The sequence below is a fragment of the Doryrhamphus excisus genome, linkage group LG8, assembly GCF_037039965.1.
Source record: "Doryrhamphus excisus strain RoL-2023G ecotype Guam linkage group LG8, RoL_Dexc_Guam_v1.1, whole genome shotgun sequence".
In the NCBI taxonomy this organism is placed as follows: domain Eukaryota; kingdom Metazoa; phylum Chordata; class Actinopteri; order Syngnathiformes; family Syngnathidae; genus Doryrhamphus; species Doryrhamphus excisus.
In genome coordinates, this window is record NC_136364.1 from 11,442,074 (window position 1) to 11,469,937 (window position 27,864).

The following is a 27,864-nucleotide window of genomic DNA, read 5'->3' on the forward strand; positions in this document are numbered from 1 at the left end:
GTTGTCATCCTGATGCAAGAACGGTGCAATTTCCTTGACACAGCAGCTTTATTTCGAAATGTTTACATTCCCATAAATTAACTTTTTTCCATCATATTGCATTACCACAACTTAATGAAGGGGGGGAGAGATGTTTATTGATACATAAATAAAATTTATAGGCGCTGTCATTAATTTACAAAAAGTCTCAACTGAAATTAACAGGGCGTCTCCATTGTGATTAAATCTGGTTAGTTGTAGCTCCGATTTCAACTGGTGTAAATGTGACCATCTTTTCCTCTTGAGTAGGATTAATTCCATGTGTCCTTGATGGATCACGCTGCGTGTTGTGAAAGGTAACTATGACAACAGGAGACAAATAGGCACTATGGTCACTAAGCTTTGCTCAAGCAGCTGCTGTCAACCTGACCTTTATTTATTCCCATGACTGACTGCCATATGTTTTGTTTGTGCAGGTAGTTTTGTTTTTTTTAACTCGTTCCTATTGAGTAAAACTGAGGTCTACTGGGCAGCTACAGTATGTGATAACTCAAGTGAATATGAGGTACTTTTCAATTTGGCCCAAAGAGAAAAAGCAAAAAATAAAACAAAGGGGGCTCCTCTGGAAGTGAAGGTTTAAAAATGACTGTCCTGAGCAGCGAGATGGAACACTCTTTAGAATTACTGCAAAAAGTGGAGAGAACAGGCAGACAAGAAGCGCAGGCAGGCAGTGTGGCAGAATGGGATCAACATGCAGCCACTTTTTGCTCTTGTTTTAAGCTTTCATAAGGGCGCTGACCACGGCGCGGGCGTTGAGACTGCGCAGGTCGTTGTAGGTCTGCCCGGTGCCCACGAACACAATAGGCTGGCCTGTGATGTAAGTCATGGAGATTGCAGCACCAACCTTTTCAAAGAGGTGGGGGGGAGGGATGTTTCAATTGCTGACAATGACAAAAAAAAGGTTTGTGGATTTTAAGTACCTTGTCATCGATGGTGTCAAACTTGGTGAGGACAATTCCGTCAATGAGACGAGCCTTGTCGGACATGGAGTGGTCTGCCAGAGCCTGGTTGAACTTCACCTGATGGCCCGAGAGAAAGATATATCTACCACTTTCTACAGTATCTTGTCTAACAAGCAGCAAGTTTCATTTATGAGGGCAGTCAATCGCTGGAGCAACACTGCCCTCTGGTGGACACTACAAAAGCATAAAGATGACTTTTCTATTCATCAAGGATGGCTTTACCAGTTGATCAACTGCCTCGTTGCCCACCAGAGCCTCCCCCACAAACAGGACAAGATCTGGCATGTTGACCGCAATGAGCTTAGCCAGCGCCGTCATGAGGGGGGCGTTGTCCTGCATACGCCCGGCAGTGTCCACCAGCACCACATCGAAAGCCTGGTTACGCGCTGTGGATAGACAGCAAACCAAATTATGTGATGTGGTGTAAATGGTAAATATTTATACACTATTGATAATATTTTCAGCCTTAATAAAAATCCTATGTTTCCCCCCCCCTCCAATTACCATAGGCAATGGCCTCCATAGCGATTCCAGCGGCGTCCTTCCCGTAGCCCTTCTCATAGAGCTGGACCATGGTGCGTCCTCCGTGCCGCTCTGGAGGATGCAAGGAGTTCAGGCGGCGCTGATGGGTTCGCAGCTGCTCCACCGCCCCGGCGCGGAATGTGTCGCAGGCGGCGATCAGCACCGTGAAACCGTTCTCCACGAGCCAAAAAGAGATCTGGACCAAGATGTGGAACAGGTGGGGTTTAATGTGTTACAATTGATGGATGTGTCAGGAACAACAAACATACACTCTCAGGACACATGCAAGATAAAGTGGTGGCATTGCCGCATCTGAACCTATCATAACTTCAGATGGGGAATTTTTTTCCGACCGTGCCGATTTCATAGAATCCAATGACGGCAGGATATTGCTGCGCTTCTGTGCTGCTTGCAATGAGATCAGTGGTTCTCAAGTACCATCTTTGTTCTTTATAAGTAATGGTTTTAGTTCATTTGAACATGCATCAGATTACAATTGAGTGCATCACATAATCAGTTCAAGAAAAGGAGTAGGAAGAAGCAAAGCTTATTAAATCCTACCCCTCCATCTGGTACTTTTACAGTCAGTAACTGTTACATTTGATCACTTCCTGCCTTCCTGATGTATATTTTTCTTGTTTTTTGACTTTATTTTACAAATTTGTATTCTTATTTTATTATTAAATTTTTGTCACGTACCGAAGTACGAGGTGATATGACCATACAATGACATAATGGGTACCATAGTAAGTGTCAATATGAGTGATATATATAGCACATCATGACTGGTTCAAGACTCTTCACCCTTGTATTTAGCAAACATCTACTGCTTGTATTGTTTCTTGAATTGGCTCATCGTTGTGCATTGTTTGAGGTCCTTACTCAATCCATTCCATAGTTTGATTCCATATACTTTAATGCTATGGCTTTTTAATGTAGTCCGAGCATATAAATTTAGTACTTCCCTGAGATCATATTTCTCCTCTCTTGTAGAGAAGTGTTGGATGACATTTTTAGGTAATTGGTTATTTTAGCCTTATGCAGTATTTTAGCTGTTTGAAGATTAACTATATAATTTATAGATTAGTAATCTTAAACGAAAATAATACCTAAATGAACTATATTACTGTCTTTCCGCAGTGATAGAGCATAATAGTACTTCCTATATTACAATACTTCCTCAGAACACAGAAATTTGCCATATAGTCTGTTTAAACACAACAAAGACACACACCTTTGCCAAATTGGTGGACTTTCCGACCCCATTGACGCCACAAAAAGTGATGACAAAAGGTCTTCTCTGGCTCTGCGCCTCCATGACGTCTCTCAGAATGTCCACCCTGCGTTTGGGCTGCAGGATCTGCACCAGGGAGTCCTGCAAGGCCTGCTTTACCGTCGAGGCAACAGCTAAAGACGCAAAAATTGTTATCCATGGAATATTGCAATTTGCTATGTACAGTAACCAAAGAGACTGCCTGACTTACTGGTGAATGTGCCCATGACTTTGCCTTCCAGTTTTTTGGCAACAGAGTCACAAAGCTGCAAGGCGATGTCGGCTGCTACATTCTTCGCTGTAAACGCACATTAGCTGTTCAACGTCCAGTCATGCACAACGAATGAACAAACAACATGGAGTCCGAGTTATACCAATGAGGTGCTCCCTCATCTTCTCCAAAACAGGCTCCATGTCCTCCAGGCTCAGGCTCTTGGAGCCGACTAGGCCCTTCAACATCCCAAACATGCCTCCAAAACCTCCACTCTTTTTGGAGCTGTGAAAAATGACAAAATGGTCTTCTGAAAAGCTGTTTTGCGCTTACGTGTAAAGCAAGTACATCCATTGCCTACCTTGTTTTGACAGAATTTACAGCCGCCCTCTCCTCCTCTTCTTCCTCCTCCATCTCTTCTTCCTCACTGGAATCACATTCCACGGAGAGCAAGTCTCCCTTCATGGAGCTTAGCTGCATCCCCTGAAAGCCATCCAGACATCTTAACACTGTTTCATGAGAAACAGCAACAGCTTGTGTGTGTGTTTACTTACAGGGTCAATAAGTGCTTCCTGGTTTTGGTCACCACCATTTGGAGAAGTGTCTCCATTCCTATCACTATAGTCCAGGTCCTTGGTACTGCTGCCACCCATGTCCCAAACACGCCTCTGTTTCTCTTTGGGCTTCTGAGGCTTTGGAGACTTACTAGGAGTAAAAGAATGATAAGATATGATAGCACACAGGAGTGGTTAAAGTGCAAAAACAGGCTGATACAAATCTGAATTTATATTCATGTTGACCAAGTCACAGGTTTACAGTATTTCATGGTTATTGCACAGTTATTTAAGCAAGTTAATTGTACAGTTACAGCATTTTTCTAAGCAGGATAACTTGGCTTTCATTCTCAGATGATGTAATATGCTGCAAGACTGAACTATTAATGTAGCGAACCGTGAGTCATCTCTCACCTGACTTTTTCAGCAGGTACGGCAGCACGCTTGCGAAAGAATTCCTCTCTCTTCTTTTGCATGATCTCTTCAGGAGTCAGGCCATGGTTGCCATTCTCAACCAGCTTCTGACCGGAAGAAAACGGGGCTTTGCCCTCTTTCATGGCATCTGCAACAGGAGCTGTAGGAAGAAAAAAAAAAAGGTATTGAACAAATCCAATAAAATCTACTTTTTAATGATGTTCTAACACCTAAATGAGCACGGAATGTCAAACGTTTAGAGAAGAAGCGCTCAGATGGTGGCTTTTGAAATTTCTTGTTTTCATGATGTCATGAAGGAAAATTCACATCGGGAAAACTTAAAAAAAAAAATAATAATAATAAAGGCTTTGCTACACATCTTAAAATATATGCCAAATATATGTCAGTCAGCTACAAACGTGGGAGCTGTTAATTTGTTTTATATTTCTACAGGAGAATTGGCTAACTTGCCGTGATGATCTTGGACAAGTGCAGTGTTACAGTGCATATACAAAAGGAGGCAGGTGTGTACAAACACGGCTCACACAAACTATTGTGTTCCCAGTACGTTTTCGGGCCAATACACTTCCAATACACTGTTGTGGGTGGGACCTCTGAGGCTTATTTACAACTGTTGAAAAACTCCATAACATAAGAAATGAAACAACACTTACCTTCTTTTTTGGTATTTTTGCTCTTCTTGCCACCCTGTTCCTTTCCTTTGTCCCCTCCTTTTGTTTCGATCATTGACTTCACAGTTTTTTGAGATTTCTCGGACTCCTTAAAAGACCGCATGGGGACAGGGCTTCGAGCTTTGCTGCTCTTTTCTGCCTCTCTGGTGGAAAACATGAACAGCATGCCGCCTTTTACACTCAATGACATTGTTTGATTCGGCACTATTGGTGGAAAAAAAAACATTTGCCGTCCATTGGATTTCATTGCGGCTGCACGGCGGACACACAGCTAGGAGACCTGAGTTCGATTCCACACTCTGCCATCTCTGTGTGGAGTTTTCATGTTCTCTCCGGGTACTCCGGTTTCCTCCCACATTCCAAAAACATGCCCGGTTAATGGCGACTCCAAATTGTCCATAGGTATGAATGTGAGTGTGAATGGTTGTTTGTCTATATGTGCCCTGTGATTGGCTGGCCAATCTGGTCCAGGGTGTACCCCGCCTCTCGCCCGAAGACAGCTGGGATAGGCTTCAGCACCCCTGCGACCCTCGTGAGGATAAGCGGTAGAAAAATGAATGAATGGCTTTCATTGGAGGTAACAAATGGGAAAAGTGTGATGACAACCATAGCACCAGCAATTGATTTCATCACAAAAACAGACAGGTATGCACACGCAATTCAGTTGCATTTAGTCTTTAGGCAAAGATTCTCCCCTATCAATCACCCACAAGGTACATATCCCATTAGTAGTTAACTTGTTTTTATACTCGTATGTACATTTAAAAAAAGAAACAACAAAAACTCCAATGTATTGTGGGTGTAGTTTACACTCTCCAGTAACAGCATTGTCGATAGGTGTGCCCGATGCTTACCGAAGAAGCATGTTGAAGTCATCCTCAAATTCAAAGCTGTGGTTCAGAAGCTTCATGGCTCCCTTCTGCTCCAATTCATTTTTATAACGATCCCTAAAGTGCAGCTGGACGTCATCTATGAACTTGTCCACATAGGTCAACGTCAGGATCTTTTGAAAACCCACCTTGAAGCGGAAGCGGAGGGAAAGAGACATCTTTATAAGACATGGGGAGATCCATCATGGCTTGTTTACTTTGAACATGTTGCCAGACTTACCACAAAAATCAACTCAAACTCGTTATCCAGCTTATATTTAAGACTCAGGGCCTCATGGTTGAAGGAGTTATTACCACTTCTCTCCTGTAACGGGACACGTTGGCATAGACAGAGGGCATTCTTAAAGGTCATGCAAGTGTAAAAAGATGCTAGCCACTGTAAAACACAACAAAGCTAAGACAATCTTAGCTCTGATAAGAAACTGCATATGGATACATGGATTTATTATTCCCAAAAGGGATTTAAAAAAAAAACAGCACACACGCAAGAGTATACATTTAAAGACAGCACACATAATTGCATCATTTTGTTCCCAGTTGACAATCATGCTGTAAGAGTGACTACTACGAAGTCACCATACGCCTACGTATGGTGCTACCTGTTAGCATTAGCATCGTGAGCTAGTCACAGATTAAAACAAGACACCTGCCGTCATTGGCTCACCTGAAGGATCACGGAGCGGATAAGGGCGTTGACAGGCCCGGTGAAGGACTCTGTCACCCCGGTTCCCTGAAAACACCACAGCACTATGCCCCCTTTGCTGAAGATGGTGAAAAAATCTAGCATCTTGACACCGAATAAACCTGCACGAGCAAGCGTAAGAAACCTTACGTTAAAAGGCCTGTGGAATACAAATAGAACCAACAACAAAGCCACATTGAAATGTCATTCTCAGCTCATAATTCATATAATAACTCACCAAAACAAATGCCGAAATGGAAAGGAACCCCCCCTCCGCCACGAGTTGGATCCACCGCTGTAGCGCAAAACACTTTTTAGACACGTCACTCGCAGTTTCAGGAAATGACGTATTTTTCCGGCTCCCCCGTACGTCAGTAATGCAGCGCATGCGCGGATTGATTTATATGCAAGGTCCGTATTTAAAAAAAATAAAATTCGGCGTTTATTAATTTAAATTTTACGTTTTTAAATTGAACGTATCGTATCAATGTCGTTTAAATAATACAATAAAGCTAAAAGTTAAAAATGTATATATTTTTCGTTATTGTTTAAAAATATGATTCAAGACCAAGCTTTTTTCTAATTTTCTATAAAAAGAGACGTTATACCGTTATTCTTTTCCATGTGTTTAAAAATAACTATACATATATACTATATATTGGAATATCTGCATATTTTTCCTTTGTTGGAGGCCAGAATTACCCAGGGCAGCCACAAGAGGGCAGTGCTGATCATTCGGACGGAAATCCTCCATCCATAAGCCCAGTGATGCATGGTGAGATGCTACAAAGAAGAAACAGAAAACAACATCTTTGGGTTGTATCCTGTTTCATTTTCTTAAAGTTGCAATCTCATTGTGCACTGTGTACTGTTGAATTTTATACTCTTGTATTGTGCAGTTGGGTCATCTGTATCCATGATTGAGCAAATGCAGATGAATGCATGGGACAACATTGGAGATATATTTTGTACTTGACAATGTCCATGTCCATGTATCATTACTTGGAATAAATGACCAAGATCCACAATAATGATCAGCCTATCACTCTCGGCATTTGTGTAAATAAACCAGGCGCTGCATGAGGTCCAGCAAGGCAGTACTCTTGGCAGAACCTTGCTGGCTCAATCAAACATACTGGTGGTAAATGTAGAATATGATACCACTGAATGTGTGATGCAACTGGAGCATGACATTGGTGAGCCTATAATTGTGTTGTCTGCCATCTGCCAGCATTCTATTTTTTTCTTTCCTCTTAAAGGATTTATTCTAATGCTACATCATCACCTTCCCATTTACCCCTGCTTCCCCTGCAGGACACTACGATGAACAAAAGCCACTTGATAGTCCAGTGTAGATACATATTTTACATAAATAAACATATTTAGAAATACAGTCTTCCCTCTACCAGTTACTTAGTGTTTCCAATTTCCCGGCTTCACTCTATCATCCGTCCATCCACTTTCTATGCCGCTGATCCTCACTAGGGTGTGCTGTAGCCAAACCAGCGACCAGAGTGATGATAAGCTGCATAGAAAATAAATGGATGGATGGATATTTATATCTCCCAACATGTCAAATATGGCCAGAAAAAGCCACTTGATGTGTTGCCAGTCACTTGAAAAAATGTCTAGAAAAGTCTGATTATTTGCTATAAATTGGAATATTGGAACCACCAATCCCTTCTGCTACGTCTTCTTATTCTTTGCGTATGAGGTGTGTTAAAAGCGGCATTGCGATGCATACCGCCACCTACTGTTCAGAGTTGCAATGACACAACACTGTCCAGCCAAAAATAAGTACTGAGGCTAACCCCAAACTATCGAAGGATGTTTCCAGTTTGACATCGCTCAAGAGGAAGGACTTTTATATCGATGTTTATTAGATAGCCTGGATGATGCCCTCCTTTCAGGAAGTGAATGCTTTGTTGACATCTTGATCTCCAGCTTACTATTAAATCTGAAAATAGTCATCAATCCTAATCCTCTCATGCAATGTGTCATCATCATCCCGCCGCTTTTACAAAGATAGGAGGGGGGGAAAAAACAGGTCAAGCTGCTGCATTCTGCTGCTGGACCACCAACAGTCAGATAAAAAGCTCTCAGCTGCTCCGTCACCACATACACGGTGGTCTGGCCTGACCTGAGAACATTTAGTTCTGCGGTGAAGACGTTCCGCTCTGCCATGCGGCTGCAAAGCATCAGCTGCCTCAATTAAAGGAAATCCCAACATCTTGTCCGTTTAGTTTTTATCATGAATCACAAATGTAGACCATACAGTCAAATGAGAAGTCTGTGATTAAAACCGGGCAGAACAAGGTCTTTCGATTCTGTTTTCTGTTGCCTTTTCTCAGATAAATGCATCTACGGACGTTTATTCAACACGAGGTTGAGGTTTATGTTTGAACATAGCAAATGAGACCATTATAAAGTTGAGATATTGGACATCATTGGTGTCTGAACCTTTTCCCCTGTGGGTCGCACACTACATGCAGATGCCAAAGAAGTTTTTCAAAAAAAATAATTAATTCATAAAAGAATGTTTCATGGTTGACTATGACCTATTATGAGTAAAAAAAGGCTACACCATAGACATGAATGAAAATACAGTGACTATATGAAAGGTGTATTTAAATAATAATAATATGTGTTCTGTCCACAACAATGTCTTGTGTCTGTAATTGGGACATCGTGTGGACTGGTGCATGTCTCCACTGTCCTCATCATCAGCCATCCACATGATCTTCACTGCCATGTCACTAACACTTTTCAAAGAAAATACTCTTTCTCGATTATGTCGACACTTCCACCATAAACTTTGTAAAGAATACAAATATAGTTTTAATATACTAAAGATAATCATGATCATGATAATCATGATGCAGGACGGTCGCAGGTAGCACCATGGAACATCACTGATGGCCTCCAAACCTTCTCCTCCATTGGCTTCCTCCACTTCATTATTTCACTGGCCGTCCAGCTTGATACAGTCCAGGATTCTACATTGTTATACTACTTCATATAAGTCGTATATGGTATCAAATAATACATATATTCAAACTTGTGTTGTTGCTGATCAGTGTTGTACAAATGAACTAAATAAGTCAATAAATGGGCTGTAATTATTACTACTGTTTAATATATCAGGTTTAGCTGTGATCTGGAAATAAATCTGCTCTGTCCAGTAAAACCTCATTAAAAAAAACTTTCATACAGATTTCTGTTAGGATGTTTGGATAAACATGAGACCACGTGACACAAACGGGAAGTGTCAGGATGTTAGTGGCCTAGTAGTATGCAGACCACGAATTTAAACAGTCATTGTATTCCATACTTGTCAGTGGCTATGATGTCTTCCATCAGGACACGTGCAGGAGCAGACGGGTCCTCTTATTGGTGGTCCTTGCGCATGCGCACTGTGTGGCCGCTGGGACAGCGCCGCGCGCTAGGAGGATGTTGAACCAAGCTTTCCCCGCTATGTGGCTGCGGCCGGCGGACTATACAGCTGTCAGTTAGGCCAGCGGTTAGCCAGGTGGCGGCGGCTCCAAGCTCCGGGAATGTCTTGACGCACTCAGACCCCGCAACGCTACCAGGACAAGACCCCCTTCTCGTAGCATTAATACTATATCTTGTCGGCCTACTACTCGGGTGAGTATAAAAGCTAAAAAAAGTACACGTTTCATTTGGCTAGTCGTCTCATGTTTCGTGCATTTGAATAATTTCTGTCATGTATGTGCTTAGACACTTTGTACACACACTATGATATCTGTCAGGGTTAGCCCAATATTCCCTGGATGTGCCTTAATCACAAACAGATGTGTTGACTAGCATTGATTCTGGTGAGAAACATGCATGCTGTGTTTAATTTAATTTTATTTAAGGATGATTTTCATCGCTGCCTGCAATCAAAGCAAAGGTGTGCCCTCCATGTTCATTGTTTTGATTGCTACCTGTGCATCACATGCTTGATGTGACCTATAGCAACTAGTGATGGCGAGGCAAGCTTCATGAAGCATTGAAGTTTTCCATCAAATTGGTTCAGTCAAGTATATTTCTTCCTAAAATTTCGTTAAGGTTGGCAGGTCTGGCAATGGAAACTCTGTACTTTTGTTATCTTTCCATCAAACAGATTGTTATCTGTTATATCATATACCGCAGTTATATTGTTGTTCAGAGCAAGGGAAACAAAAAAATGATTTTGCCAGAAACACACCACAAACACAAAGCTCACAAATCGACATTGACATATTTAATATATCATTTTCTCAAATAATTTTTTTTTTGTTTTTAGAATGTAGTTTTTTACATTCTATACTTACTTTTACCCACATAGCGTGTGTGCTTTTTGGGTTAGTGAGTAAAAATGTCCCTTATTAAATGCATCCTGATATTAATTTTCTATGCCGCTTATCCTCATTAGAGTTGCGGGTATGCTGGAGCTTATCCCAGCTGTCTTTGGGCAAGAGGCGGGGTACACGCTGTCAGAGTCTGTCGTCGTTAGATAGTGCATTCAACTTATGGTGTGTTCATTTCAATTTCGCTATCAAAGATGCCGGGTGGGGTGCACGGCGGACCAGCGGTTAGCGCGCAGGCCCCACAGCTAGGAGACCTAAGTTCAATTCCACCATCGGCCATCTCTGTGTGGAGTTTGTACTCCAGTTTCCTCCCACATTCCAAAAACATGCTAGGTTAATTGGCGACTCCAAATTGTCCATAGGTATGAATGTGAGTGTGAATGGTTGTTTGTCTATATGTGCCCTGTGATTGGCTGGCCACCAGTCCAGGGTGGACCTCGCCTCTTGCCCAAAGACAGCTGGAATAGGCTCCAGCACGCCCACGACCCTTGTAAGGATAAGCGGTAGAAAATGATTGAGTTTCCTCTCATCATTGTCAGAGTCTGTCGTTGTTGGGTAGTCCGTAGTCCCCAGGCGCAACGTCACTTTGAACTTCCTGTCGTTTGTTAACCCTCCTAGCATGCTAGGAAGCTCATAATTTACTTCACTTGGCTTTCGTAGGAGAGATAGGTGGGGTGTTGTTGGAATGCCCTGGAGGCGTGACCAACGTTAAGATACGTGCTGTACGTATTACGTGTAGTTCTCTGGTGGCTTTGTATTACGTCCCTGTGTCAGCACGTAATGGTCTACACTCACTCAAGAGGGGTGCTTACCCAAGAAGAACAACATTTTTACAGATTTAGGAACACGCATAAGGCGCCCAGCATTTTTAAGAAAATTAAAGACTTTTAAGTGCGCCTTATAGTGCGGAAAATACGGTCAGTAAATTCCCATGGAATCCTTTTAGCAGAGTCACTTCCTGGGTAGCTTCCTGAATCATCCTTAATGACTACAGTGTGTGACTACCATCTGGTGAAAAGTGCAGGTCTGATGCCACTTCCCAAATACTAATTCACTCTTTTGTCTAATCAGGGCTGTGTGTCACGTTTAAGGACTTGCTTTCCTTTCAGTTCTTTAATCCAACTCCATCTGACCGACTCTTTTGCTTGCCTTCTTTCCTGCTCTGACTTTTTACCAGGAGAACTAGAAAAGCCTGGATCAGTTGTGAGCTCCCCAAGAGAGACGGAGACACTGGAAATGACCAAGGGTAAAGGTAAACATACTCACCTCTTATTGGACCATTGGATGTTTTCCTGCTTGTTGACATTTTAAAACAGGGGCTTTTTAATTTGTGAGGCCCTTGGGATCTCCTATTTTGAAAAGCGCTTTTTTAAAGCATAGAAATACACTATTGATCCAAGTATTGGCACACCTGGCCAACAGGAAGTAAAAACCTGAACAAATATTCAATGGAAGGACATTGTGTAAGATTTTCAAAGCGCATCTGTCCAAATATTTGTGAGGTGAGATGTCACTGATATTGATCTGTAAGAGGTTCATCCCAAAGGTTCAAGTTCAAGTTCAAACTTGCTGATTCTGATTCAAAGGTGTATACAAGATGGTGTATACAGCAAGCGTGGAATTCAATGTTTCCAGTCGCCCTTTTTTGCGACAGGCATATCTGAAATGATTTCTGAATCACTATCCAGAAACTGGAAGGTTGGCACTGTTGTTGTGTCCCTTGGCAAGACACCCATCTTGCCCCCCAGTGCTGCCCACACTGGTGTATGAATGTGAATGAATGTTTGGTGTTGGTCGGAGAAGTCATAGGCACAAATTGGCAGTCACGGCTCCATCAGACTCCCCAAGGCCACCTGTGACTACAGATGTACAATACCACTACCAGTACTCACTACCAGTTTGTGTGTCACAGAGGAGTGACTGAATAATGGCTTCTCTTCATTGTGAAGCGCTTTGTGTCCCTTGAAAAGCGCTATGAAATCTGTTATTGTTATTGTTAATAATAATAATAATAACAACTAGGTTTGAGCCTCACAGAGCATTAAAAAAACAGACATACAATAGACCAGGAGAAAGAGTGTGGAATGGGATGGGAAATAGTGAAATATGACACCCCGTACACACACACAGCTTTGTATTACCTTGTATATTACTCTGGATTACCTTGATTTGTATTACCTTGATTTTGGGTGGTCACACCAAATATTGACTGGAGTCCCCAGACCCCCAATACAGCAAAAAAAAAAAAAAAAAAAGAAAATGCACATTTCAGGGTGGTCTTTTATTGTGGACAGTCTAGTCTAATCATGATGTGGCACACCAGTGATGTGGGATGCAGAAGTGCTCACTATCACACATTTAGACAGATTTGTGAACGATGTTTGAGCGAAATGGGAATATTGTGTATCGGGAATGAATTTTAGATCTTTAATTCCATCTCATGAAAAATGGGAGCAAAAACAAAAGTGTTGCGTTTATATTTTTTACACTTTCTATGTCTCAACGAGAGACTGGACTACCACATTCGACATCTTAAGGAGCGTTATCTCCTTTACAGTTTTATCAGACATTCTGCTATATGAAAAAAAAAATAAGACCCATGATGGTCTGAAGGCAGCCCCAGGACGCACTTTTGGGTCGCGACTCACCGATGTAAGCCACAAATAAAGCAATCAGAGATGAGGCTAGTTATCAAGTTGTTGTCTAGAGAAGGAAGCACATCCCTTTTATTTCAGTTTCTATTCATCCTTAGCTCGACCTTCAGTTGGACTTTGCTTCTTCACACACAGTATGCCAACGCCCATTTCCTCCACTGTCTTCATCTGAGTCAAAAGGCGACGCACGGAATCACACACCGTGTGATTCAATTAACCGCCAGGGATCTTCTTTCTTTTGTTTTTTTTTCTTTTCTTTTTCTTTGGCACGCTCCGACCATGATTATCTCATGCCATGAGTAGACATGACCGTGGGACGAAGGATGATGTGAAAATGTCCAGGACACACTCTTTTTTTTTTTTTTTTGTGTACTGCATCTTGATAAATTATTATTTGTGTTGGTGTGTAGAAAACAGCCGCATTTACTACGCTATCAGTACTAAGAGTACTCAGCAGCAGACCTGTTTCTCAATTTGTCATAAAACACCTTTGGGATGAATTAAAACACCTCCATGTCAATGCCATCTTACCTCGTAAATGTTCTTCTAAAGAATAACGCCACTGGCCTCATTTTTTTCCCCTTACTGAACTTTGTGACTTGTCACCTCTGTTTGCTCGTCACCATGTGCTTGCGAGACAGGATGCCTGGAAGTCGAGCGACACTTCCTCAAACTCTGAAACACTGGCATGTTTGCCCCGCGGTTTGTTTTATTTCATTTGATATTTTTAGTCTGACACGGAGCCAAGAGGGGGGGTGGCGAACGCGAACATCATGAGCTGACGGCGGCTGATGTCTGTTGGTAATAGACTGCCACTTGGCCCGGGAAAATCGGACGCCAGCACGTAAACGGACCAACAATATCTACGCAAAACAATGTGCATTTAAGCTTAGTGTACTTAGCTGATGCACATCGAATAATTCATTCATTCATTTTCTACCGCTTTTCCTCACGAGGGTCGCGGGGCGTGCTGGAGCCTATCCCAGCTGTCTTCGGGCGAGAGGCGGGGTACACCCTGGACTGGTCGCCAGCCAATCACTGGGCACATATAGACAAACAACCATTCACACTCACATTCATACCTATGGACAATTTGGAGTCGCCAATTAACCTAGCATGTTTATGTTTATTTAGGCTTTTTATATATTTTTAGGCTTTTTTTATAGCTTTTATGTATGGTCTTCAATCATGCACTGACTGGCATGCACTTTAATTTCATTGTATCATAACAATGACAATAAAGATATTCTTTTTCTGCTATTAGCTACTTCTTGGATTAATGTTTCTCACCTAAGTAACAAAAAATGGATCCAAAAGGAGTATAAAGTGCAAGCATTTTGACAAAGAAGGTGAAAAACACTATTGAATTGATGTTTTGGCCTGCTTGTGGCTGGAGAATAAAATGCGGCGTACATATTTTTGCAAGGTCACCTTAGTTTCTTTTTTTTTTTTATTTTGCTTATAATCTTGGACCAGAAAGGGTTGTGACCATACTGATGTTTTGAGATAATCATTTCAACTTTATATTCCTACCCGACCTGTTACTATTGTTGTTAATAAATGTTTTTTTCTTTTCCAACAGCATCAAATGTCTTTTTTTCTTTCTTGACTCCAGCATGGTGCCTTAGGCTTCTCCCAGTTATCTTTTTCTTCGTCTCCTTTGTCACCTACTACTGCTCCTATGCCATCATTCAGAGGTAACACACACACTCCTATTGAGGTCATTTAACAGCCAAAACATGCCCCCGATTAATCCCTAAAGATGATATTTTTTGCACTTTTTCAAACTTTTGGAAGTAGTTTAATGTGTGTGTGTGTGTGTGTGTGTTTTTTTTAAACAACATTTAACAGCAGCAGCTCTCACTTTCACACCAGCGATTGTCCGTGTTTCTGTCTCTTTCAGTTACGCTGGCACCAGCAAGTCTGTCAACAGCAGCAAGTCTCTGTGTGGTGGCTGGCTAACGGAGAAGAAGTGGGAGAGCCTGAACTTTAAGTGCGTCACTGCTTTGTTTTTAACTGGGGAAGCGAGTGTAGATGACCTATTCGGGCGGGTGGGACATAAGAACATCAATGTGGTTGGGTCATTCAAATAGGGTCTATCGTAGAGATGTTCGATATTGGCTTTCTTACCTGTCATTACCTGTAGAGGCAACATCTGGAACTATTTGCAATTTTCACATTTACAACTGAATTGTATGTGTTAAAATTTCCCCTTCAATGAGTAACCTCCTTCACACAACATGATGAGATGTTTTTTCACTTCCTGGTTCCTGCAGAGCATTTACTGCAAAGGGAAACATGCAGGCCGAGTTCTTATCTTACCTCTTTTGTGCCTCTCGTGGGAGCGAACGTGGTAACATTAATACCGTATTTTCAGGACTATAAGTCGCACTTTTTTTCATAAGTTGGCTGTTCCTGCAACTTGCACTTCAGAGCGACTTATAAATGAAAAAAAACGTTTATGTTACATAAACACTGGACACCTTTTCCGTTCATGTTTATTTTTTGTGTAGCTGAATAACTATCGTGTTAGCATATCTTACATCTATTCAGCCTGTTCTCTATTCTTTTATTGTTAGAACTTGCCTTCCAAGAGGACGTAATGTCTGTTTTGTCAAGTAGTTTGTAAGATAAATTACCCGCAAAAAATGCGACTTATACTCCAGTGCGACTTATGTATGTTTTTTTGTACCTAATTATGCATTTTTGGGATTGTGCAACTTATACTCCGGAGCGACTTATAGTCCAGAAAATACAGTACATTTTTACTCCATGTGTACCTGTGAGAGAGTAATGAATAGCATCCTGTCCACTCATTGGTGGTTCAGTGAAACTTCTGCTGATTGGCATTTTTTGGCGAAAATTTGTGATTATTGTCGACTGAAAAGGAATAGACTAGTGGCGACGTTGCCTCCCGTGTGTCAAGCTCATAAGTCAGTCATCATATCCAAACATTATAAAATAATAGCTTTGTGTTTCTCCAAGGAAATAATGTAAATCCAATTCCAAAAATCTCGAAATATCAACAAAAAATGTGCCAAAAAAGACATTTTTATTAAATCCTTGTGGATCCTTGCTATTTTCTGGTTGGTCCGGAACAGAACCCTTGCAAAAAGCCGGTATCAACTATTCTGTGATATGTACAAGGAGTTACGCTACATGGGATTCTCTCTGAGGCGTGACATCATATAACCAGTGCTTTATAGTAGTTTTTACAATTCAAAGGCAAAGTATTTCTTTATTGCTCTGTGCTGAAGGTCTCTCTTCGTCAGATAAGCCAATACCAATGTTATCCTATATCTCCCACTTTTAACAAAGCATTTTTAGATTGGCTTGAATTTGTGGATGATAAAACTACATTCTTATGTTATCACTGCTCAGTTATGTGCCTATGTGCCTGTGTGCCATTGACTTGTCGGTTTGCTCAGCTGGACAATCACAAGCCACTACACCCCAGTTCCCGCACATGGCAGGAGTGCCCAAAAGGAGTTCGAAACGGCCACTTTTTTTTTTACAAATTGAAACACGACATGTCACAGGATATCACATGAATGCTAATAATTATTTGCTTGGTTTAAAAACTTTTTGGAAAGCCCTGGTCTAGGGGATATATAATACTCGAGCTGTATGCCACAAAGAAAACTGTACCGCAATTTAACGGGAAAAAAAAAAAAACAAGACGATGGGACCGTACCATCGTGACTGAAATTGAAAAAAAGGGAGAAAATGATCCAGCAGTGCTTCTCATTTTTCTCATTTTCTGTCATGCCGCCCCAGGGTACAGACATTTTTTCATCATTTGTTTTTTTTAACTGTAGCGAAGAGATATGAAATGCAATATGTCACAAACACTGCCCAAACAAGTCATTACTGTGTTCCTGTGTATCTTCTTTACTGCCCAGCCTTTGGTCCCATAGCAAAAATTGGCACGTTTGAATGCCAAGCAAGCCACTGTTTTTTTTTTTGGTCATAAACATTTAATAAACATTTGCTACAAATTATTTTTTTAATGCTAATGCTCTTTTCCGCCTCTCTGGTGGAAACATGAACAGCATGCCGCCTTTTACACCAATTACATTGTTTGATTTGGCACTATTGCTGGAAAAAAACATTTGCCGTCCATTGGCTTTCATTGCGGTTGCACGGTAGTAAAGTGGTTAGTGCGCCGGCCACACAGCTAGGAGACCCGAGTTTGATTCCGCACTCTGCCATTTCTGAGTGGAGTTTGCATGTTCTCCCCGTGCATGCGTGGGTTTTCTCCAGGTACTCCGGTTTCCTCCCACATTCCAAAAACATGCTAGGTTAATTGACGACTCCAAATTGTCCATAGGTATGAATGTGAGTGTGAATGGTTGTTTGTCTATATGTGCCCTGGCCACCAGTACAGGGTGTACCCCGCCTCTCGCCCCAAGACAGCTGGGATAGGCTCCAGCACCCCCCGCTTCATATGCTTTATTTTCTACCACAGAATCACTTTGTTTTTTTTATTCTGCACAGCTGCCCTTTCACCTTTTAAAACTCCCAGATTCCTAGTCGCCGTTATGTGCATGAAGTACGCTATAACCCTCCAGGCAGTCAATGGTGACATTTTGCGTAATGAAACACATCCCCAGAGCCCTGTCTCCACCTACTATGGAGTGCTGGCCCGAACATTAGTCTAGTAAATGTCTGCTAGCGTCTCTTGTCAAAAGACAGTAAGGTCATAAACAGCTGGAGTCCACCGCCAGTCCAGACAACAACAGCTTCACACCAAAATACAAGCAGCCACCTTTGTCTTGGGCCTTGGGGCCTCTGTGAATGTTAGCGTTACATTTTCCCTCTACTCATGTGAGAGGATTTCAATAGAAACATGTTTTACCTGCCTAATAGACACCAGAAACATCACCCAACCACATCAGTATGTTTAGTGTAATTTGTATTGCCTGTTTTTATTGTGTATCTTCATAAATGGGGGCAAAAACCCAAGTGTTGAGTACAATGAATGCAGTGTTGTAATATCTCCTCTGTTGTTTCTCACCCAGCGTTAGCAGACAGACGCAGCTCTTTCTCAAACTGGATGATTTCTTCTGGCGGGAACATAGATCAAAGCTGGCGCTACCTTACGGCGTAAAGGGCAGTGGTACGTTTAGATATACACTACCGCTCCAAAGTTTGGGATGACTTGGAAATGTTTTTTGTCCAGTCTGAGATATGGCTTTTTCTTGGCAGTCCTGCTATGAAGTCCAGCATCCTGAAGTCGCTTCACTGTTGATACTGACACTGGTGTTTGATGGCTACTATTTAGTGCAGCTGTGAGGCATCTTTGTCTTAAACTACACACTCTCTTGCACAGTTGTGCAGCGTTTTTCTGTCCTCGTTAGACCCAGTTTGTGCTGCTCTATGAAGGGAGTAGTTAACAGCATGGTAAGAGATTTTAGTTTTAGTTTAGATTTTAGATGGCTTTTCTAATCATCTATTAGCCTTATAAAATGATGAACTTGGATTAGCAGCCATACCAGGAGATTGATGCAGAGGACTGACAGTTGTTGATAGTAGGCCTCGATGCAAAAATGGAGATCCTTCTTTGAAAATTAATTTTAATTGTTTGTGAAATTGATAATAATTTTGTGAAATGAAAACAATAGTTTGTGAAATGCATGAAAATTTGTTTTTCTTTGGAAAAGAAAGACATTTGCAAGTGATCCCATACTTTTGAGAGGTAGAGTAGCCACGCTTCTATTGTTTATTCCCCTGCTGTAATCAAGACAAATCAGCTTTTAAAAGCACCTCGCATTTTAAACTCTCCTTTTTCCTCTCAGAGCCGCAGCTCCTGAAAGTTCTTGCAATAACAAATTATGAGGTGCCGGCCAGCATAGAAAAGTAAGTGAAACAATGATGACAGTCCTTGGTCTTACTCTTCTATTTCACAACCGCTGCACACAACGGGGGGGCAAAAACATGCACCTCGACTGTGTTACCTGCTCTGTTATCATTCTAACAGCACTTTTTGGCACTGCTAGTATACCCCAAAGTTTGCTTGGTTAATAACAATCAAGCAAAACATCTTTGCAGGAGCATCTGAGACACTTAGCAGCTAATTTCCACAAGTCACTGACAATTTGTCTGATGAGGTTACATACATATATGTCATATGACAAATATCACTTATACCCCATGGCAGGGGTGTCCAAAGTGCTGCCTGGGGACCAAATGTGGCCTTTCTTAAAATATAGTTTCTTAAAAAAGCAAAAATGGAAATCTCATCAGTGATTTTACAAGAATAAAGTTAAAATATTATTTGTTGTCAAAAGTTGTAATGTAACGAGAAAAAGTCTGAATTTAATGAGAATAATGTAAAAAAACCAAACAGATTTGGTGGCAAAAAGTTGAAATATTAAAGAAAGGATTTTAGTTTTTAAATGTCAATATTGTGTGAAACTAAAATCAACAAATACAAAATTTTGGGGGGAAAATTTGATTGCAGAATAAAGTCAAATATAATGAGTCATAGTATAGGTTATGATGAGAAGAAAATGTACAAGAAGAAAGTAGAAGTAGTTGGAAAAGGGAGAAAAAGTATGGAAAAAAAATACCAATTTCATGAGAACAACCTCCTAATATTACGAAGAAAAATTATGTATTTTACCAGCATGAAGTTGAAATAGGAAAGAAAAAAAATCATCCATCTTTTATGCCACTGATCCTCATTATGGGTCCTGGGGTATGCTGGAGCCTATCCCAGCCAATGTTGGGCAGGAGGCGGGGGTGGTCGCCAGCCAATAAAATAGGTTATTTTTAAAGTTGTAAAATGACAAGAAGAAAACAAACAAAGGTTTGGGGGGGAAGTTGTATTATTATGGTATTATAAAGTCAAAATATTACAAATTACAAAGATTATTCAAGAAGAAAGTTGAAATATTTGGAAAAAAAACAGCAAAAATGGGGGGGCAAGAGCCAAGTGGATATCTAAAGCATTTTTTCACCTATACTACCAAGCTGAGATGTAGTTTTTTTCTTGAAGTATCATATGTATAATATTCTTTCATTTGTCAATAATGTGGCCCTTGTGTCCTCATTTTATGTCAAACTGTTTTGTCTTTGGCTTGATAACATTATGTGCGGTGTGCCCTCTTTTTTTTCAGCCTGGAATGCAGAACCTGTGTCGTCATAGGCAACGGCTTCGCCATTAAAAACACTTCCTTGGGAGACATCATTAACAAATACGATGTGGTTATTCGGTAAGCAACCTTTCTCCTCATAATCCTCTCCGTAATGCCACACAGACATCTCTTCCGGATTAAATAACACAGAAAAAAAATAATCACTCACATTTTTTGTCTGGAATTTTGAGACATGCAATTTGAACAGAATAGTCATTAAAATACCGTAATAATATAAAAAGAATTACAGTAAATAATTAAATAATAAAAAGGTAACACATTTACCAAAGTCAAAAAAAATCACAACAAATTATAATTACAGCAAAATTAAATAACAATAAATATAATTAATAAAATTCTAATAATAACATAATAAAATATAATAAAGTAATTCCAAAATACGTTTGCGATGCAGCATTCAGATTTTGGGTTAATAACGACCCGGTTTATTTTCAGTTATATTATCATGTATTTATTTGTTTTGTTTTTCCTGAAGAAAACACATCTCATTCACCCTAAGTGAGTAATAATTTCATACACATGCACAAGCATACACCTGCGACATAACAAGGTGACGTCTGTGCTCGATGGCGCCGCTCCTGTGTTGCAGCAGCAGCACTAGCTTCTGCTGTCACTTTTATTACAATCCGGCCTCAGAATTTGCTGTGAGGTGAACACCATTACTATATGAATGTACAGTAAGTGTTTTTGCATGTGGCATCAGAGGAAACTGGAAGCCCTAAAGGCTAATTTGAGACTCTGAGTCTATTAGCGGTGAGCACCCATACATTGTTAAAATGTGTTTTAATAAATGTGTGAGTCATATTTTGGGCTCAAACCGGGATTGAGCTTATTTGCATTTAGCCTGTTAGCAAACAATTGGAATTGAAGAGAAAAAGGGATGGTTTCGGAGCAGCATGTCATCAAGGTCACTTTCATTGCAAATGTTGATCTTCAACTCATTGTACGGTGACGTCTCAATGAAACGGCATAATATAGGCTTGATTCAACGCTTATTTAGCTATTGGCGGCTAGTCTCGGACCCTAACACCTGACAATAGTTGCAATACACTGCTTTAATAATTGGAATTTCTATGCCATGGACCCTGGACCACAAATGACTTATGTTTTGAATGAATATCTATGACTTAATTGTACACAATACATATGCTACATACTGTTTATGGTTGGTGTATCATAACAAAAACATGTTGCAGTATGTGCATCTTGCAGGAAGGTCTCAGATCTCAGGGAAGAATTCAATTTGAAACACTTATATACTCGGACTACGTTAAAAAGCCATAGCATTTCAGTATGTGGAATCAAACTTTGGAATGGATTGAGTAAGGACCTCAAACAATGCACAACGATGAGCCAATTCAAGAAACAATACAAGCAGTTGATGTTTGCTAAATACAAGGATGAAGAGTCTTGAACCAGTCATGATGTGCTATATACGTATATCACTATATTGACACTTACTATGGTACCCATTATGTCATTTTATGGTCATATCACCTCGTACTTTGGTATGTGACCAAAAAAAAAAATATATATGTATATACGTATAATGAAGTAAAGTAAAAAAAACAACTTAAATTGTATTAGAAAAGCAGGAAGTGAACAAATATAACAGTTACTGATTGTAAAAGTACCAGATGGAGGGGTAGGATTTAATAAGCTTTGATTCTTCCTACTCCTTTTGGACATGTGGAACTGTGAACTGATTATGGGATGCACTCAATTGTAATCTGATGCATGTTCAAATGAAATAAAACCATTACCATTAAGATCTTGTAATCGTTTATCCAGAACCCTTAGCATGGTGAAGTGAATGTAACTATGGGAGGGTCCGTAACCATGTGATTCTACCCCCAAATCCGCGCCCTAGGTTGAACAACTCTCCCGTGAAGGGCTACGAGGAAGACGTCGGCAACAAGACCACCATGAGGTTCTTCTACCCTGAGTCGGCCTCCTCCAATCCAGGCTTGAACAACGAGCCCGGCACCCTGATGGTCTTGGTGCCTTTCAAGCCACAAGATTTGCGGTGGCTGAAGGAGATCCTCTACAATGAGAAGAGGGTACAGGAATAATGAATAACCTTTGGCCTGCTGTAAGAGTTCCAGGGTCATTACCTGCTAATTATGCTAAACATGGAGAGGCCGTTAGCCATGAGGGAGTTGCTGCACCGCCTTGTCCTGCAAATGGCTTTCTTCTGTCGACTTATCTTTCCGTCTGTTTACGTTACGTACCCCTAGGTCAGGAAAGGCTTCTGGAAGCCCCCTCCCCAAATCTGGCTGGGTGACGTCGGTCAAATCCGTGTGCTGGACCCGCACTTTTTGCACCAGACGGAGGAGAAGCTGCTCCGAATCCCCCTGAACCCCAAGAGCAAACAGGTGAGCGAGCACCTCCGCTTCTTTAATGTGGACAGCTCATGAGGCTGCAGGCAGGGGAGGCGGACGGGCCCGGGGGGGGAGTGAAACCATGGCTCCAATTTACTGTGACTGTCTGGAATTCGTAAGCTGCTGTTTCTCCTGCTGGGAATCATTTGTGTTGTTTGTTCCCATTCTCTCCCCCTTTCGCCCCCTTCACCGCCTCCCACTCACATGCTAACGAGGCTGGCTGGAGCGTCCGCCGAGCAGCCATGACTCCTTGACTGATAAACACTCCACTTGGTTAATAGTCTTTTGTGGGGGGGAGGCAATTACCGAGGAAGATGCTGTTCTTCTTATCATCTCATTACAACATAAAGCCTTTGTTAGTCTCTTGGGAAATAATTACCGAAGCACTGTTTCCATTTCAACCATAAGCATTTTTGTTTTGATACTCGTATTGCGAAAGACTGGTTGTTCTGTTCAGGAAACAAAGAAATCACTTCGGAAACTCTGAAGCGCTCTCAATTGTGACAAGGAGAAAACATGACGTAGGACATTTTTGCAGCGAGTCATTGATCTGTTTTCACTTGAAAACTTGGACCACTTCTCTCTCTCTCTCACTCTGTCGCTCTCTCTTTGGCTTACGAGCCTGGACTTTGAAACACTTTTTTTTTCTCCCCTATCAATGACCTCTTCTATCTCCTGGGTGCTTGTGTGCTTGGTGGAGCCGAGATTTGTTTTGGTTCTGCCTGGTTGGCTTTGCCAGAGCGCCCTTTTGTCAAAGAATTGGTGGCAGCGAGCCCAAAGTGGACGGTGCATGAGAGGAGAACAGGGAGCAGGACCAAGATGGAGTGCTGCTAATAGAGACACAGCCCGTGGCTGCAGGCAGTTAACATGGAGGTGTTGACTGGTTTTAAGCTTCATAAAGTTTCATTACCCCAGCCACAAAACACAAAAACGACTACTGGGGGTGCATGAGCTAATGGACAATCCAGCACATCACTTTTTTTTTTTTTTGGCTTTTTTAACCACAATTCCTTCCTGTTCATGCATTATTTCTCAATAAACAATGCATGGACCTTAATGCCAAAACTATGTCAAAACCAAACTGAAACTGAGTTAAAAATGTAGAACAAAAAAAACAATAAAAAGAATATACATTTTGACATAACGATATCAAAAATTTTGTGTAATGATTGTATTAAAGGGGCTGCACGGTGGACGAGTGGTCACAGTTAGGAGACCCGAGTTCAATTCCACTGCATGTTCACCCCATGGGTTTTCTCCGGATACTCTGGTTTCCTCCCATATTCCAAAAACATCCTAGCTTAATTGGCGACTCCAAATTGTCCATAGGTATGAATGTGAGTGTGAATGGTTGTTTGTCTATATGTGCCCTGTGATTGGCTGGCAGTCCAGGGTGTACCTCGCTTCTCGTCCGAAGAGAGCTGGGATAGGCTCCAGCACCCCCGCGACCCTCGTGAGCATAAGTGGTAGAAAATGAATGAATGATTGTATTAAAAAAAAGATACAGTGTTTATGTTGTTTGTTGTGAGCGGGGCCCCTGTCTCACTTTGTTCAATGGCCCTTGAATGCACCATCAAAATAAAGGCCCGGTACCGAGAATGACGCATTGTGAGAAGTAGCCGGGATTGAATGAGTTAACATGGATGTTTTTATTAGCATCACCTATTGTTGACTTAGTCGTATTGTACCGAGCAGCCAGGACAGACGCATGTACCACTTTGGTGACGACACTACAAGTTCCATTTCAGGTTCTGTAACCATGGTGACACTCTTTTCTTCTTTTTTTAAAATGATCGAGGTGTGGTACAAGTGCTGCTAAATTCACTTTTTCTAAAACAAGGTTGTGGTTTCACATCACTGATTTCACCATGTCATCCGGGGAAGTTGTTGCCGCCTCAACTTCCTCATCGGGCGTTCAGATCAACTTTTATGTTGGTGATCTTGCCTGGTATGAAGACGGACTGATGAGTTCAGACTGTGTTAGACACTTGAACACATTCATCTCTGTCTTCTGACAAAGCTGACGCAGCACTTTTTCTCCCAAAACACTGTCTTTATCTAAGCTGCACACCCAATGATAAGAATCATAAACACGTCTAAAGGGAAACGCCCAGAATGAGGGACATGGTTACGCTGTGTTGCTTTCACTCAAGAGTCTTCAATGGGTCTTCTTTAGTCAAGACCCATTTCTGTGCTGTGGGACAATAAAGTTCTTAATGTTGATAAACTTTACATTAACAGTGTTATAGGTTAGGCTTTATTATTTAGTTAGTTAGCTTTAACAATATAAAAACAATTTAAATTAAAAGTTTCCTTAATACATTCATAATTTGCAAATAACGAAAGTACCAAAAGGACCTGACGGTGTTTGCGGACCTTTAGAGCCATCTAGTGGCACAGTACCGTACTGCATCTCCATAATGAAACGTTCAGTTGGGTAACTGCATTGAATTGGATGCTTTTATTGCTGCTGTAATGCAAATTATAGTTGATAAGATGCTTTGAATTTCATTGCATTTTCCAAAAAGATAATAATAAATTATGCTGGTTCAATACGGGTTGTTTGTATTTTATTTTATTTTTTTTCCAAAATGAAGTATATCCAAGCAGAACAATGGGTAAATGAAGATGAAGGTAAATTAAGGTACTGAAAAGTTGTTGTGATGGTATGTAGTATTCTGCACACGTCGAGGGCCCCAAGCCTCCAAGGGGGCCTAAGCAAAATTTGGTTTTCTCCAAACCCCCTGACCACTTCCTGTCTGACCTCCACTCAGCTCCCTTGGCACAATAATAAATTTACAGCAACACACAAACATGACTATGAGTCTTAGATGGCTGATTTTCTCTTAATGCGTCCACTCCATTGGGTAATATGAGTATAAAGGTGAATATAGGGGTGCTATTTTATGTCTAGAGGGCTCTAATAATGGAACAAGAATTATGCTCTACCAAAATTTCTCTTTAAATTCCACACTAAATTTCAACTTTACAGATGCCACTTTTTTTTCCCAGTACCCGGTGCATCCCACCACGGGCATCCTGGCCATCTTTGTTGCCCTGAACTACTGCGACGTGGTCCACATAGCAGGCTTTGGCTACCCGAACTCCAAGAACATCAAGCACCCCATCCACTACTATGGCTATGACACCATGAAGTCCATGAAGGTAAGGAGGAGGCGGCTCTTAAAGGGACACACACACAGTCTAGCCAACTTTTAACTGTTGTGGAATATGTTTTTATTTGTAGCACTCTCATCATGACCTCAATCATGAAGCGGAAGCCTTAAAAAGACTGGAGGACTCAGGTGCCATCTTGTCCTTGCACCCGCATTTGTGATGCGTTTTTTTCCACTTTTCTCAATGGGGTCATTAAGATCATTAAGCGGCCAAGTGCAGCCAGGCAAAAAAAAAATAATTGACATTTCTGCTGCACACTTTGCTTTTTCTATGCATCTCTCAATCATGCTTTAGTCACATTCTAACTATAAAAATCTGATAAACAGATCACACAACTCGTGTTTATTGGACTGGAAATGTCCCAAACCTGACTTGCTAAGAACTTTGCATTTCTTATTTATTTATTGTTGTTTTTTTCCAAAAGCAATACTGATATCACTGGATGTTTCTATTGTACAGAATGAAAAAAGTTTTTTTTTAATAAAAAAACTTGACTTTTTTGTACACAGTGGGAGAACTGGTGGCCTTCGTCGGTTGTACCACGTTTAGCCGCTAGATGGCACTCAACCCAAGGGCAAATGAAATTGACTAATATAATACACATCATCTATCCATCCATTTTCAATGCTGCTTATCCTCACGAGGGTTGCCGGGTTATGCTGGAGCCTATCCCAGCTGTCTTTGGGGGAGAGGCGGGGTCTACCCTGGACTGGTCTCCAGCACATATAGACGAACAATTAACCTAGCATGTTTTTGGAATCGAACCCAGGTTTTCCTGATCTCCCTTGACTGTGTGGCCTACCACTCATCCACCATGCGACCCACACAACATATTAAAATACATTATTCAAATGAAATATTGCAAAACAAGTACAATATAAATATATGAGTAGTATTAGTACTACTGTCAATAATTTGATTTGGGTCAAAATCTACTGTACTTTGTGGTTGAACCTAAAATTATAATAATAGTAAAAACAAAGTAATTAAATGAATTATATATAAAACTATGTATATTATATAACATTTGTTTATAGCATTAATACAAATTATATATATAATTAATAATTAATTTTAATTAATAGTATAAATCATAATTAATATTTATCTAATATGTAGTATAATATATCTGATTATTAGTATAATATATATTAATTTTATACAATTATATTAATATATAATTTAGTGTTTATGTATTTATTCACATATAGTAACATGTTTATTATATTGATATTGATGTACTTTATAATTAAATATATTGTAAATACATATTATGCATTATTAATGTGTCTATCCGTGTAATGAATCGTTATTAATAACATGGTATATAGAATAATATTACAACACAATTATTATGCTGTATAATACAATAATATTACAACACAATATTTTAACTGAACTTAAATAAGATGAAATAAAAAGAAATAACTGGAAAAATATTTAAAATTTGCAATTAAGGAATACAAATCCAATAATATTATCATTAATAAACATTAAAATAACATCTGGTACACTGGTATGCTACAGTATGATATTGCATTTCATCACACTTCATTAGTGTTGCCGTGAATGGAGTTGTCGTCCACTTCAGCTTTACAGATGCCACCTCAGCAGTGACAGGACATCCTCATTCAGGTCATTGCTGCCCTCTAGCGGTGGCACCTGGTGTGTATTTATCATTGACATCTGTCTGTTTGAGCTTTAGGTTTTTGATGCTGGAGCCCCCCCCCCTTACTTTGTCTCACTTTCTTTCCTGCCAGCTGTCCCTGTCCTTTCGTTGCTGTGTTGGTCCCCAGGTTGCCATGGCAACAGCACAGTGAAGGCCATATGCCTCATTATAGCACATATTCAGGGCACAGATGTCCAACATAAGCACCGGGGCTTGTATAATATCATACAAA

The 27,864-nt window shown here is 40.7% G+C and overlaps 2 protein-coding genes across 5 annotated transcripts; one reads left to right on the top strand and one right to left on the bottom strand.

The window, feature by feature from the left end:
- Positions 1–29: 29 nt before the first annotated feature.
- Positions 30–6,623, bottom strand: srpra (SRP receptor subunit alpha). Its single transcript, XM_058080466.2, has 15 exons — positions 6,478–6,623; positions 6,222–6,361; positions 5,778–5,861; positions 5,522–5,685; positions 4,650–4,810; positions 3,976–4,135; positions 3,562–3,712; positions 3,369–3,490; positions 3,171–3,292; positions 3,008–3,094; positions 2,758–2,930; positions 1,506–1,719; positions 1,224–1,387; positions 960–1,058; positions 30–883 (listed from the first exon to the last, which is right to left on the bottom strand). The coding sequence occupies exons 2-15, from the start codon at positions 6,342–6,344 to the stop codon at positions 755–757; spliced, it is 1,953 nt and encodes a 650-aa protein (XP_057936449.2). The 5' UTR covers positions 6,345–6,361; positions 6,478–6,623; the 3' UTR covers positions 30–754.
- A 3,062-nt stretch (positions 6,624–9,685) lies between these two features.
- st3gal4 (ST3 beta-galactoside alpha-2,3-sialyltransferase 4) lies at positions 9,686–26,490 on the top strand. 4 transcript variants are annotated; one of them, XM_058080368.2, is made up of 11 exons: positions 9,686–9,884; positions 11,769–11,843; positions 14,828–14,942; positions 15,149–15,238; positions 18,267–18,364; positions 19,044–19,104; positions 20,367–20,462; positions 22,276–22,465; positions 22,643–22,780; positions 25,799–25,951; positions 26,034–26,490. In XM_058080368.2, exons 2-11 carry the CDS (start codon positions 11,828–11,830, stop codon positions 26,121–26,123), a joined length of 1,047 nt encoding a protein of 348 aa, XP_057936351.1. In that variant the 5' UTR covers positions 9,686–9,884; positions 11,769–11,827; the 3' UTR covers positions 26,124–26,490. The 4 variants fall into 4 exon arrangements, with proteins under 4 accessions (XP_057936351.1, XP_057936352.1, XP_057936354.1 ...); XM_058080369.2 differs by having other exon boundaries at positions 11,769–11,837; XM_058080371.2 differs by having other exon boundaries at positions 11,769–11,837; positions 14,861–14,942.
- The last annotated feature ends 1,374 nt before the right edge of the window (positions 26,491–27,864 follow it).